At 42.0% G+C, this 14,019-nt stretch overlaps 1 protein-coding gene across 1 annotated transcript in view; it reads left to right on the top strand.

The window, feature by feature from the left end:
• Positions 1-14,019, top strand: part of TMEM196 (transmembrane protein 196) — a 413,699-nt gene that overhangs the window by 247,471 nt on the left and 152,209 nt on the right. Inside the window, exon 3 of the mRNA XM_078664414.1 lies at positions 697-955. Coding sequence (XP_078520540.1) covers positions 697-955 — 259 coding nt within the window. The remainder of the gene's footprint in view (positions 1-696; positions 956-14,019) is intronic.

Here is a 14,019-nt window from a genome sequence, read left to right on the forward strand (position 1 = left end):
CAAAGTACTGGAGGTTGATATACCCTCGGACTCTAAATTTATACTGTTGGGAATCCCGGGCGACGTAGAACTGAGCCTGCCGCAAATACTTTTTACTGCCCTAGCACTAGTGGTGGCAAAGACGGAGGTAGCAAGAACGTGGGGTGCCGTCAATGCACCACTACTCCGAGAGTGGAGAGCAGGGATGGACATGTATATGGCAGCAGAAAGGGTCACCTATATGGCGAGTGGATGCCCGAAGAAATTTCACAGGGTATGGGTTAAATGGGTTCCAGAAGGATGTTTCTCTCGGGCTCAATGACCAGCAAAAGGCCCCTGGTACCTAAGGGAAAGGGAGAACCCATGGAACCGCGATATACGTGTGGGTTTTATAATGATGTCTTTTCAAATGGCCCGTCATGGCTACAAAGTGTACTATCTGATGTATGGTTTACTAATGTACGACACCGCATGACTGTACCTGATTTTGTTATGGTTTGTACTTTTGTGTTTTTCAAAAACATAATAAAAATATTGGGGGAAAAAACTGAGGGTTATAGTTTTGAATTGTAACCTTAATTGTGTAATACAGGATTATGTTATTGTAAGTAGTTGCAGATGCATTTTTTCGCTATACTTTCTAGTGATTTACTATTTTATACTTTTATATTCTCCGCTGCGACGTTCCTTTGATATGCCTCATCTTATCCCAAACAGATGATTCTATTTTCAGCCTGCTGTATATGCGGACTTATTGGAGGAATACTCAATTTCCAGTTTGTACGAGCTCTGTCCAAGAAGACGTCCTCACTATACTCTCTGCACCTCGCCTCCATGTCTCTTGCTTGCATTGGAATCAGTGGGTGTACAGTGTCATCATGGCTCACATGCCGATTGGCCAGCTTTGAGCAAAGAAGGATGTTCTTGGAAAGAGAGCACTCTCTTCACCACTCTCATGAAATGACAGAAAAGGTGAGTTGGTGTCTTTTTATAACTTGCTTCAAATAGACTTTTTCACCCTCTGTCAACCACTAAAACGAGATGTCCAAAGAGCCTGGCACTTTCATGGTAAATTATCATACAGCAAATACTTAAAACGTCCTAAACATTATTTGATTAAGTTATTTCATGTTGTTTTGCATGGCTTTCGAATCCTCATGGACTGGTTTAATTGGTGAAATCCATCAATCAATTCGCTTTTTTCGGCTATAATTCACAAAAAAGAGTAAACCACAATGCAAACACATATTGAAAACTGTAGGAACCCAAACCTCAACCACAATGGGAAGCCTGAATTAAACTCAAGAACACATATTTGCAGGAAATAGAAAGTTGACCTCTGTTTCTAGACAGCATTGCAATTTTAGTCAAGGATATCTCTGATCTTAATGATGTCCCAAGAAAGTTAGATTCAGCAAAAAATAATGAAGGAGAATATAATGGTATATTCATAATGACCTTTCTACTATTAATTATGTCTACAGATTTCCGAACAGGTTCTCAAAAAAATATATATAGGCAGGAAAAAAAAGAAATGTATTCATGATTGATTAGAGAGCGGTTACCCTTTGGTAACTTTGGGAAAGATGACCGTACCTGCTATGAAAGTCATATTGAAGCGAATTAGGGGCTCGTAGACAAAGTTTTTAAAAGACCAGTACGAGTAAGATTTTTGTTCATTGCAAGACTTTGATAGAATATACTCACTGATGTTCCCCCAACTCCAAACTTGCACTCTCCTGTGTTACATATGCCTGATCATACCTTCTGTCCATAATGAAAGGAAACCCCAAGCAACGAGAAGCCTTGTTAAGATAGTTCATTCATGGGACAGAACTCGATAGCTGCCTTCCCACCACATCCCTTATTGTCTTTCTTGTCAGGGTGATCTGTGGATGAACCCATACCAAAATGCAACAGAGGCCCATTTGATTTTATCTTCAGAATACTGAAACCCAGCATCCCTGTGACTGGCAAAAATTGGGATCACAGGCAGGAGATGCAATTTTTGCTGTAGCTAGTGTAATTATTTCATAGCTGATGGAATGCTAGCATTAAGACCTTCACCATATACCTTCATGCGGACACTTCTTACTTGTGATGACCCCCCCAGGTGTGTCACAGTTCCCATCAATTTTTTTTATTTATCTTCTTCCGCTGAAGATTCAGCTGAAATCTAACAAAAATATTATTTAATAATGTTGCAGATGATTCACAGCTAATGTTTAAGCTCTTAAAGTAAAGTAAAGTCCACATTTGTAAAGCGCACAATCACCCGTAAGGGTCTATAGGCGCTGGGGGCCGTCGGGAAGATTAAGCGAGCTATTGCCCAGAGTCACATGGTGCTGGGCTAACCTGCCGCCGGAGCCGGGGATCGAACCGTGGTCCCCCGATTCCAGCGTCAGTCGCCCTGGCCGCGGCGCCACACCTCTTACCTACCTAGCAGCCATCACCAAGAAAACAAGAGGACATTTGGGTTCCATTGGGCATAGATTTGATAGATGGACTGGCAGAGAGGGAGTAAACATCCCCATTCTGCCTCCCCCTGGGCGGTACAAAGGCAATCTGGTGCCAGTTGATTAGGACCTGATGCTGAGACAGGGCTGTCACCCGAAATGTTTCCTTTAATCGACCCCAATACCTGCTTTCTAGAGAGGTATCTCCCCCCTTTGCAGGAAGACATGAGGTAAGCCCTCCAAACGTCAGGGAACAGAAAGACAGAAAGACTGTCAGGTGCCTGGGAGTGGGGACTGCAACCCAGTGCAAGGATACACATGTACTTCAACCACTCTGTTTTTCACCTTTTTCCTTGATGATCTGCTAGGTTTTCTAACCCCAAGAGGAAGAGATAGGGGTTGATACACCAATTGCCCCAGTGACCTAACAAAACGTGAGTGCCCCCCCCTGTTATATATGATGAAGGGGCCCCTCACACACACATCAGTAGGGCCCCCCTCCAGTATGGGTAAGCCTGGGGGGCTCCCCCGCACTGCAGGGGCTGCGGGGGGCTTTGCTATGCCCCTGAGATGCCTATCAGAGGGACTTAAATCCCATCAGACTGCTATGAAAAAAGTGAGAAAAGGAATGGGGTGGGGTGTTGCACTTTCTTGGTAGCAGGCTCCATCCCTGAGCATCAGTCAGTATTTCTGCCCCCTGGTGGAGGCAGAATGGGTGTTTATCGCCTCTCTGCTAACCCATTACATGTAAAGAAATCCTATTTTCCTCTCACTTGTCATGGGGAATAGCTGTAGTATTCGGTCCTTGGATCAGCTGGCACCTTGAGAACCCACCAAACCCCGAATATTTCTGAAAATTAGAGACCCATGGGAATCTAGGGTGGTGTGGCATGCCTGGATCCTAGCATATTTTCTTACAGACTCCCTGAAAATATCGAAATTATGCATAAAAAACACAATTTAATCTCTTTTTGCACAGGGATTGTTGCTGCATTTTGTCCTGGGTTAGCCGGCACACAGGGAATCCTAGAAGCTCTGCATATCTAAAACCCAGCAACCCTGGGGAACCAGAGTTGTGATTTGTGCATGAATGGTTTTCTTGCAACGAATGCCCAGCAAACATTAAATTGCTGGTCTAAAAGCCTATTTTCACATATTTATTTCACAGCTATTTCGGGCTCTTCAAGCTAATGGACAAAGTCTTACCAACCTGTGTTCAACACTACTTCCAATAAATATGCTGCCTGCCTGTCTTTGAAACAGATCAAAACTGTTACCATACGAAGAGCCTATTGGCACTACATTAACTTCACAAGGTCAAAGTTTGACTTGTTCATTTTGCTTATTATAGACCCACCAAAAGAAACGGGGTATTGTTTTTTTTTGGAAGAAGTGTGGCCCTTTCCTTATAAAATCAGATCCTTCTCTCACAGTAACTTGAGAAAATCTGTGATTTAGATCCCAAGTAACATTTGCAGAGCTTTCTTGGTAAGGAAAATGAGTGAGATCCACGCAATCCTCACCAGTCTGGACTGCTCTCTCTGTCTAGTTTTCAGAAATGTGTGCAGTCACATGTTTCCCTTGGTGCCAGTGGACCCTGGGCCAAAGCGCAGCTACCAACATTTACAGAAAGACTGATATTAAAAAGAACAATCTTTACTGTCATGGATGATAAGCCAACCCACAAAAGACCGCTGATGTATTTATTGAGAGAAGTGTATGAAAGCTGAGTGGAAATTATGTTGATTCCCATGGATTCTAAAGCTCTCTCTCACTGACACATGAGACAAATATGTGATTTAAGTGATCAATTAATGTTTGCACGGCACTCTGGGTAAGAAAATGCAGAAATTCCCATGCAAGCTGAGCCACCCTGGCTCCTGGGGTTCTCTAGTTCTCAATGTTTTTTGGGTTTGGTAGCTTTCCCTGAGTGCTATCTCAAATAGTTCAGTACCCAGATCGTCGGAAAGATTGAAATTCCATGAAAAATACAAAATTACAACATTCTTCATGATTTATTAAGTGTTCATTTATTTATTACTTATAAATGTAAGTCCGTGAATGTACAACAACACACATTTTGTAAAATGCCCTTTGAAACAAATGATATTTATTATAGGTACCCCAAATCAAGAGTACTATGAATAACCACTATGCCTAGACTCAGATTTCTGGGCACATTTCAAAATACATATCTTTCCTTCATATACCCACTTTCATTCATAAGATTTGACCTCAGTACAGATTGGAAAATCATTACAAGGTGCAGGTCAGTAGATGCCTATGGCTCTCACGTATTACTGGACAACCAATAACCACTACATATCCCTATAAGCTGAAAAGGCACACAGATGTAAACATATATTACTGCTGCAGTGTGCCCATCAGAGCAAAATATATGGATTAAAACTTTGAAACAGATTTAATTTTTTTCCTACTTAACTTTTTTAGTTTTTTATTTCAATGTTTAACTTCTTTGGGAAAACCATGGAAGTCTACCCCAATGATCCCTTAGTGAATTCAGAATTGTATCTACCTAGGAGAGATGTACAGCTTTCCAAGTTCACCCATATGTTCCGCACCTCTTTCTACTACTAACTGTATGTTGAAACTACAACAATTTGAAAGATTGACTACCACTTAGAGAATTATAAAAACTCTGCCTGCTTCCGAACAGGGTGACCTTAGCACAGCAAACCGTCAGTTGAATATAATATTAGAAAACAAAAATGCACACTTTCCTGCGTAGTACATTTTCCCAGTTTTTCAACATATTCCGCAAACCCTCGATATCATTAAAATCCCTACATGTTGGAAAAAGGAGCAAATTTTCCCTGATATCTGTTTGTGGGGAATATCGTTATGAAGTCTTATGCATGGACTACCCCAGAGGCAAGAAATGAAAGACAACAGTGACAACATGCATCAGTTTAACACTAATTGGCCAGGAGCAAAATTATCATTTATCTGCCACCAGATTAGCTTACCAATGACTACAAGTTGACTGCATACACAGTTCAAATATTTATTCATGATCTATTTGGTTGGACACCAAAGAGATCAACTGATAAAATACTCGTATCAGTCCCAAGATAGAATAATGCCAAATGGAGCCACCATGCCTTCTTGGTGCAGGCTGTCAAGTTATTACACTGAAAACTTAAGTCAGCTGAGCAGGACTTTAAAAAGTAATCTCTTTGGTTGAAACTTGATTCTATGTAACTTTTGATGACCTTTTAGTTGCATGCACTGCTTGTAATATATTCTGTGGCAACATACAGTGCTACAGTGGTGCATATATGTGCTATACAAAGTACATTAACCTAGTGTGACATAGTGCACATTTAATTACTTGGTTTATTAGTGCTTTTCCTTACAGATGTGCAGTGACATTGAGGTTTCCTACATAGATGATTTGTCTTTGGAAAGGCATTTCCCATTTTAGTGAAAGTGGTGTTGTGTTGGGTGCTAAGTTTTCACTGCACTTGAAACTTTCCTACAACTCCTGGGTAAGATGTTTTAGGGGTGGCTCTTTGAGTTATTGCAGTAGGTGTACGGGTCTTTTGACCATCAGTCAAAATTGTGTTGACCAGTAAGTTATTCCATCTGATCAAAATCTTTGGCCACCATGTGCTGTATGGGGCACAACGGTCATTTAATAGGTATTAGTGAAGTGTTTTATGTGAGTGGGTATGATTGAATTACACAGCAGATTTAAGGGCCGTATTATGACTTTGGCAGTCCTCCCACGGAGAACCATGCCAGCGCTCCAAGGGAACTCCGCCAAAGCCCTGCAAACATCGCCCACCCGATTACGATTGTAACCCTTAGCAGGTGGGCATGCTGCAACAGTGTCATGATTCAGAAAAGGGGGTGTCATGGCAGTGCCTTTCAAAGGCTCATAGGAGAGAGCCGTGGGACTGCCGCAGTATGTTCCTGCACTACATGGAATGAACCATGCCATGGAATGAACCATGCCGTGATGGAACTTGCGGCTGCATACATACAGGTGGGTACAATATGTGCCCCCCTATATGCATTCTCAGGCCCAGAAGCAACAGTTGCCTCTCTGCCATCCTTTCCATGGTGGGCTCACCACCTTGGAAATATGGCGGTGAAGCAACATGTAATATTCTTGGTGTCACTTCAGCGGTACCACCAGCATACTGCAGCCTCTGACTGCAGCGCAAGTATCATGGGATCACAGATCTCCGGTGGCTGCAGTGGTCCTGTGGCAGTCCCACTGCAAAGTCAGAATATGGTGGGTGGACCGCCAGTCTGGCACTCCATAGATCACAACTACAGTCAGAATATGGCCCTAAGGGACAGATGCACAACCTTTCCAATTTACAAGTCGCAAATTGCGTCATTTTGCGACTCGCAAATTGGAATTTACAACAGTGTCTCAGACACTTTGCTATTCCTTATGGGGTCACAAAGTGCCTGCCTCATTAATATTTATGAGGCAGGTTCAATTTGTAACCCCATTGGGAAAGGCTAGCACTCCCAGGGATGGTGACCTGCTGGGGTCAGCAGACCAACATGTCTGTGACTGCTTTTTCAATAAAATAGTATTTTTTTAAATGCCGCCCGTTTTCCTTAAGGAAAATGGGATGCACTTAAAAAACAAAAATGATGTATTACTGTTTCATTTTTTAAGAGTAGGCAGTGGTCCTAAAAAATATTTTCACTGCAGTCACAAAGGGGAAAGGGTCCCGTGGAGACCCCACCCTGTTTGCGAGTGGCTTGCCACTCTCTCACTCAATAAACTTTATTCGACTATATTTCATAGCCATAAAAGTGCATAAAATCACATTACAAAGTAAGCAAAAGTAAAACAATTATGAACACAGATCAGAGATGTGCATGCTTCATAAAAATAAAAGCGTAAATGGAAATCACATTATCATAGTTTTACGCAAATAAAATACACTTTTGAGATAAGTCACAATAGAAGAAACAGTGAAAATGTCCTCCAAAGTCGAAATAGCCAAAAAGGCTGGGCGGCAAAATCTCAAATCCAAATATTTTAAAATGGGCACAATCCATCTCTTTCTGGATAACGAGTAAAATCTACAAAAAAATAATATATGTATATCTGATTGATCAGAGATACAATCACAGGGACATTTAGGCAAAACCCTTGCCCAGTCATTCATAACGGGGAAACTTAGTGATCTGAAAAGAATTCCAAATCTAAATCTAATTAATAGAAATCTTTCCTGTTCTTTCATGTGCAATTTGAGATAGGGTTGAATGGAGTTAACATTAGTAGCCAACTGGTGAGAGATCACAGTTTTTTTCGTTAATTCACCTACTTGTCTTTGGTCGTGGAAAAAAGCCAGACACAAAGTTTTAAGGTTTTTTTCTGGTGATCCCAAACAGAGTTTCCGGGTCATCAAAAAACTCTGGATGCTGGATATTCTTACAGACTAATTTAATGTAACAAAACCATTTTATCCCTTTTGCCCCATCAAGTTTTAACACATCTCTCAGTATAAGTCTGTTTAGATGACATTTCTCATTACACCAAACACGATGCCATAATAAAATAGGTTGAACTCTGATTAGATCTTCTAGGAATGGTATTCCCAGTTCAGTATGGCAATTGTAATTGGACATGCTCCTAGGGAGGGACAATAAATAATGTAGGAAGTCGTTTTCAGTCACTTGTAATTTATAAACATCTGAGTTTCCCCATAAGCCAGCCCCGTAAAGTGCTACTGGGACACAGCTAGACCTATATATGTAAATAAGTTCTTTGACCGGTTTTTTGCCCAATTTTTTGCTAAAAGATTTGACTGCCATGATTGCTTTAGAAAAAAGTAGGTTTCTTGTCTGTATTGTATTTGTCCAGTTTTCAGTTTGATCAAACAAAATGCCTAAATATGGAAAACTAGGAGTATGGTGTATAGGGGTACCTTTGATGAACATTGTTTTTTCTTCAAACGAACGTTCCCACCACAGTTCATTGCGAATGTCTTTGTGCAGTTAATCTGTAAATCCAGTTTCTCCCTGAAAACGCTAAAGGATGAAATCATGGTCTGCATTGCTAGCGGGGTTCTAGCCATAAGCACCGTGTCATCTGCGTAGATGAGTGCAGGTAGCCGACAGGCTGAGGCGGTTGGCATATCAATGCATTCCTGCAAAAGTGTGGCCTCAAGGTTATTAATATAAATAGAAAATAAAAAGGGGGCAAGGACACACCCCTGCCTAACACCCCTGCTGATACTAAATTCCCTTGTGCATTCACCCCTCATGCCATATCTGACCATAGCACTAGCATTACTATATAATTGTCTTAAAAAACAGATAATGTTTGGTTCTACACGCAAGTTAGTTAAAATAGTCCACAGTTTGCTGTGATTTACAAAATCAAAGGCCGAGTTAAGATCTAGAAAAGTTAAGTATAATCTACCTTTCTTAGCTGTTGTATACTTTTCTGTTAATATCAAAAGATTTAGAGCTTGCTCGATAGTGCCGACCCCTTCTCGGAACCCATATTGGAGATCAGTAATTATATGGGATTCCTCAGCCCATTTCTGGAGTCTATCTAAGATAACTCTACCGATAATTTTTATATTAGAATCCAGCAAAGAAATAGGCCGGTAGCAGGCACAATTGGATCTATCTCCTTTTTTTAAAATTGGGATAATAATTGATTTAAACCATGTGTCGAGAAGGCCCAGAGAGATAGCAGCATTGAAAGATCTAGTGAGTAACGGGGCCCAGAGGCTAATATCCTTCTTATAGATATCTAATGGAACCCCATCGGGACCTGGTGCCTTTCCCCCGAGGCTCGACTTAATGCCCTTGGTTACTTCCTCGAGCGTGAAGTCGAGTTGTAATCCTGCTGAATATTTTATCGTGTCCTGGAACACTAAAGGAGAGTCTGTGCTAACCGGTACAGGGTTATATAATTTTTCAAAGTGCTTGACCCAATCCCTTTCATCAATGGCAACCTCTATGCGAGCTTTAGTACTATCTTTAAAAAAGGGAGCATTGATAGCTTTCCAGAAAGAAGTCATATCCCTTGATTCTGCGGCCATTAAAATGTCAGACCAAGCTTTATTTTTTAAATGGGTGGTAAACGGCGAATGTTTTGTGGCCCAAAAAAATCTTAACTTGAAGTGCGAGTCAATATTAGGAAAGGATGCCCTTGGCCCGCGGCCGGACCCGCGGTCTGCATCGCATGTTGCGATGCAGGGCGCTCTACGAAATTTGTTTTATTAATTAAATTGTTTACTTACCTCCATTTATCCATACTCCGGTTTTTAGCATCCCCCACCCTGCCCCTCCCCCGCCTTTCGCCCCACCGCAACTCCCTCCATGGGCCGCGGCTGAATTTAAGAAGAGTTATTTCCTTGTTCCCACGAAACCATGTGGAATGACGATAATCTGTTACTGTTTCTTCTTCTTGATAGAATGCTGCAGCAAATATTTTTTCATAAAGTGCAGAGCACTAAGAACGCTTCGGTTGTAGTAGATTATTTTGATTATTTTTTTTAAAGTGCTAAAGCTTTATCAGTTGCTTCTACCTTGTTTTTAGTTATTAATTTGTTTTGCATATGCGTAGTATTTATGCATGTGGGTATCTGTTCAGTAGCCCATCTACATCCACTGGCCAATGTTATAAAGGCAGATATGGAAGCTGGACTGGGCAGTTCCCTGGTTGTTCTCCAAGCTAAGAATCGCCTGCATACATAAATCAAAAGAACAAATGAGCTTTGCTATAGGAGTGACATAAAGGTTACAGAGGAAGAGCCTTGCTGAACCTGTGGTCTAATAACTTAAAAGACGATGTTAATAGGGATAAAAGCACTACTTGGGAGTGAGCAGTAAGGATGAATTTGAAGCAATGGAAAGATAGTTGAAATCCAAAGAGAGGTCCAGAAGGATAAGGGGAGACATAGCCTCCGTGTCCATTGTCATGCAGAGTACTTTGGTAACTGCCAGTGAGGGAGAGGGATTTTCTGTTCCTCAATCTTATTGTGCAATCATTAAATAACCCCTGCAACCTGTTGTGTGGACCTTTGTTCGTTGACAAGGAAAAGTGAGGAGTAATCATGAGTATAGCAATATATCATTAAAAACCTTTAGTACAGTCAATAAAGAGAATTTCGTGTGAGTTATAGGGTTTTCTTGTAGGTTTTCATTGTGTACTTATTTAATAAAATCATAAATATCAGCACTAAAATTTAATATAATCCATCAATCAATATTTGATTATAAAAGAATACAATTTTAGTTATAATGACAGTGATTATTGTAATAATACAACACGCGTGTTCCATAAAATGAAGTACCCTAATCTATATTAAATGGAAATACAGTGGAATGAGGTGTCAGTTCAGATACCCAATAAAGAGTTCTGATGGGAGATTACATGCACAAGCATGAAGCATTTGCATATTAAGCTGCAATGTTTTCTCAGCTAAAGTTATCAGCAGACAATTCAGCAAAATCTAAGCAAGGCAACCTCTCATGAAGATGAGCATCAGTACCTCAAAAGTTTGGGCCCGATTCACAGAATGAACTTAAGACTAAATCCTAAACTTACTACTATTTGGTATTCACAGAATGCACTTACTACTTTCGGGATTCACAGAGTGAACTTACTACTTTCGGGATTCACAGAATAAACTTACTACTTTCGGTATTCACAGAATAGATTTAAGACTACTAACTCTAAGTCCGAACTTGGGCCGGAAATTCCGGCCCGGAGGCGGAGCTTCCGGCTTGGGGGCGGAGCTTGCGGCCCGGAGTCGGATCTTGCGGCCCAGAGGTGGAGATTTCAGCATGGCTAAAATCCCCACCTCCGAGCCGGAAGCTCCGCCTCCAAGCCACAAGCTCCGCCTCCGGTGCGCTCAAGCTCCACCCCAAGCCGGAAGCTCCGCCTCCGGGCCGGAATTTCCAGCCAGAGTTCGGACTTTGAGTATACCAAATAGTAGTACGTTTAGGATTTAGTCTTAAGTTCATTCTGTGAATCGGGCCCTTTGTCTCCAGTTAAAGAGTCAGGGAAGGAATCCCTACTTTACTCTAGAAACCTGAACAAATATAAATATACAATATTCTGTTTTGCTCAATTAATTTTTTTTCGTCTCCTGAATCCTCCACCAGAATCTCAATAAATGCATAGGAATAAGCAAACTCCCCATCTTCTCATGGTGGTATAATAGACGTTCAGACATTAGACCTTGAAAAGTTACTTTGATAATATTTTGTGGTACAGGTAGTTCTTGTACTGAATCATTCTTCCTGTTACCTCCTCTCCTCCCCATGGGAACTCATTATAGGTTGTCTAATACAAAACAAATGCCTGTTCACTAGGTAACCGAAGGCTTCTGCAAAAATACAACATCTGTAACAAAGAGAAGAACATTTTGCGCAAACAACTATCCAATGTGAAAAATATGCCTTTCAGTGTTAATTCATTATTTTCAGTTAATATGGCAATGAGAGTTAGACTAATTTAAGTCAGCACCTTCATTTATTTGCAGGCCTATAATATTTCCGTATAATTACCTACTACAAATTCTGCATTAAACATATGTGTCCCTTGTCGTACGTTTAGCATATTCTTAATAAAATAAGTTCTGGCCATTTCAGTGCTATGAGAAGGGCAAAACCCCAATACGAGATTCTCAAGACACTGATGAGATTCTAAGTATTCAGTAAGATTGATGTTGTTATGTTTTTCTAGGATTTTAGAGCTGAAAGAAAGCAGAGAGTCTAGGTGATAGTGGAGTTTGTGGATCAAGAGAAAGTATTTTTAAAAGTAGAACAACCAAGTCGCCAGGACGGGAAACATGGCGCCCGCTAGTTGAGCGGCGGTGCGCGTCCTAGTTCTGCGCTCCCCTCCTCTCTGCAGTCAAGGGTTTTCTAGTGTGCTAATGCAGGGCTAACGGTACGAGCTTACCCCCTTTGCAGCGGTAAAGCCGCAGAGGCTCCTCAGATTTGTCCCGGAGCTGGGCAGAACCCTCCACGTCTTTCGAGCCCTTCGCTCATACTGCGCTGCGATAGAGCCGCCCTGGAGTTGAGACGCGGTCGCAGAGCGGCGGCTCGCGGTCTCCTCTGGGGGAACTCAGGCGGGGTCAGAACAAGCGGCATTGGAGAATTCTTGCTACGGGAGGGGGCAGGAAGCAGGAAGATCGAGGTCGGTGAGATTGTTGAGATTGCTGAATGCTCTCCTAACAAACAAGGGGTTAAAACCAGGAGCCGAGACAAGGGTGTCAATGAAGGTGAAGGCGGTAAGAGTGAGTTTTCTCCACTAACCAGGAAGCCCGCGCGTATTTACTTTTGTTTGTGAATCGGACAATGAATGCTCTGAAACAATATTGATTCTGACTACACACAAGAGAGGGGGTAAAAGGAAAGGAAAGTACGAAAAGAGCTCACAAAAGAAGGTGTTGGATGGTCTTGTTTGCGGTTTGGTGAAGGATATAGGGGCTCAGGGTAACCCTAAAGACACATCAGTATCAGGATTGAAGGGGGTACAGCAGCAGGAAGGGTCCCGGGTGGGCCACGATGCCGCCTTCTAGAGCTACCAAGTTAAGGGGAGGAGTGTTAGGGGAGTCAGAAGCAAGGGCTCTTCCAAGGCCCTCTCGAAGTTTGCCTCTGTCAGGGTCACCCCATCTTTACGCTCCTTTTTCAGAGTTCAACCCCAGATTTTGAATGTTACGGGTCAAGAGTCATCTCCTGAGCTGTACTCTTTTACCGTCCCTGTGAAAAATCCTGTCTGCCCCTCTTCTACCCCTTGCACGATGCCTAACTCTATAATCCCTACCATGACTCTACCTATCATGCCCAAACCTGCTACAACCCCCACAATACTATCTGGGGCTTCAGCTTTAACCCCTATATGCAAGGTAACCACCTCCGAGAATTTCACATCATCCAACTTACTTAGTGTAGCTCCTTCGGAGGCTGTTTCATCGATGGTTTGTGAAAAGGGAGTAGGGGATGATGTAGTCGGAAATTCGATAGAGGCCCTCTTTTTGTCACTAAAAAATGATATAAAACAGGGCTTCGCAGTCTCAGATGATAATCAGTCCGAGACTAGAGCAGTATGCGAGCCCTGGAGAAGAAAGTGGACTTATTGAATGCAAGGACTGAGACTTTGGAGGGCTCAGTCGAGCACCTTAAAGCCAATCTAGGGTCGGCAGAGGACAAAATTCAAGCACTACGCAGAGATGGGGAGGCCCTGCGAGAGAGAGTGGAGTCACTTGAGAACAACTCACGCAGAGATAATTTACGCCTCTTGAAGATCCCGAAGGGGAAGGAAGGAAGTGACTTAAAAACCTATATAGTGGCTTTGCTCAAGAACTCTCTGAATCTCGAAAAGTCAGTGGGTTTCTTAGAAAAAGATATTCAGAGGATTCATAGGGACCCATTTCGACTAAATCCTAGCAGGGCTAAACCGAGGAAGATCCTCATTAATTGCTTCACTTACGCTGTAAAGGAGAAGATTCTGAACTTGGCACTCAAGGAGTGCAGTAGTGGATTAGTCCAACTTAGGTTTTTTCCTTTCCCCCACCCCCTTTTAGCTCTAGTTTATATATGAATCTTAAGCACTCTATTCATT

Source organism: Lissotriton helveticus, chromosome 10 (assembly GCF_964261635.1).
Source record: "Lissotriton helveticus chromosome 10, aLisHel1.1, whole genome shotgun sequence".
Lineage (NCBI taxonomy): Eukaryota > Metazoa > Chordata > Amphibia > Caudata > Salamandridae > Lissotriton > Lissotriton helveticus.